Here is a 216-nt window from a genome sequence, read left to right on the forward strand (position 1 = left end):
AAGTATTATGACTATATTCAAGTATATATATTTTTTTCCTCAGCTTCCTTAGCTTCTCCCAACTCTAATGAGGTAACTTTTCCGTTTCAGATTACAATCACAGAGGGTCGACCTCTTCTGGATCCAGCCTTTGAGCCTCTTTACGGCAATCTTCAGTTCTGGGACATCATTGTGAAGTCCAGGTCTTTCTTGTACAGACAGGTTGGTTGTAAGAGA

General features: G+C 40.3%; 1 protein-coding gene across 1 annotated transcript in view; it reads left to right on the forward strand.

Moving 5' to 3' along the window:
• Positions 1-216, forward strand: part of LOC119591186 (tRNA pseudouridine synthase-like 1) — an 11,063-nt gene that overhangs the window by 9,022 nt on the left and 1,825 nt on the right. Inside the window, 1 exon segment of the mRNA XM_037939898.1 lies at positions 44-201. Within this exon segment, the coding sequence (XP_037795826.1) occupies positions 44-201 (158 nt within the window).

This window comes from Penaeus monodon, chromosome 28, assembly GCF_015228065.2.
Source record: "Penaeus monodon isolate SGIC_2016 chromosome 28, NSTDA_Pmon_1, whole genome shotgun sequence".
Taxonomy (NCBI): Eukaryota; Metazoa; Arthropoda; class Malacostraca; order Decapoda; family Penaeidae; genus Penaeus; species Penaeus monodon.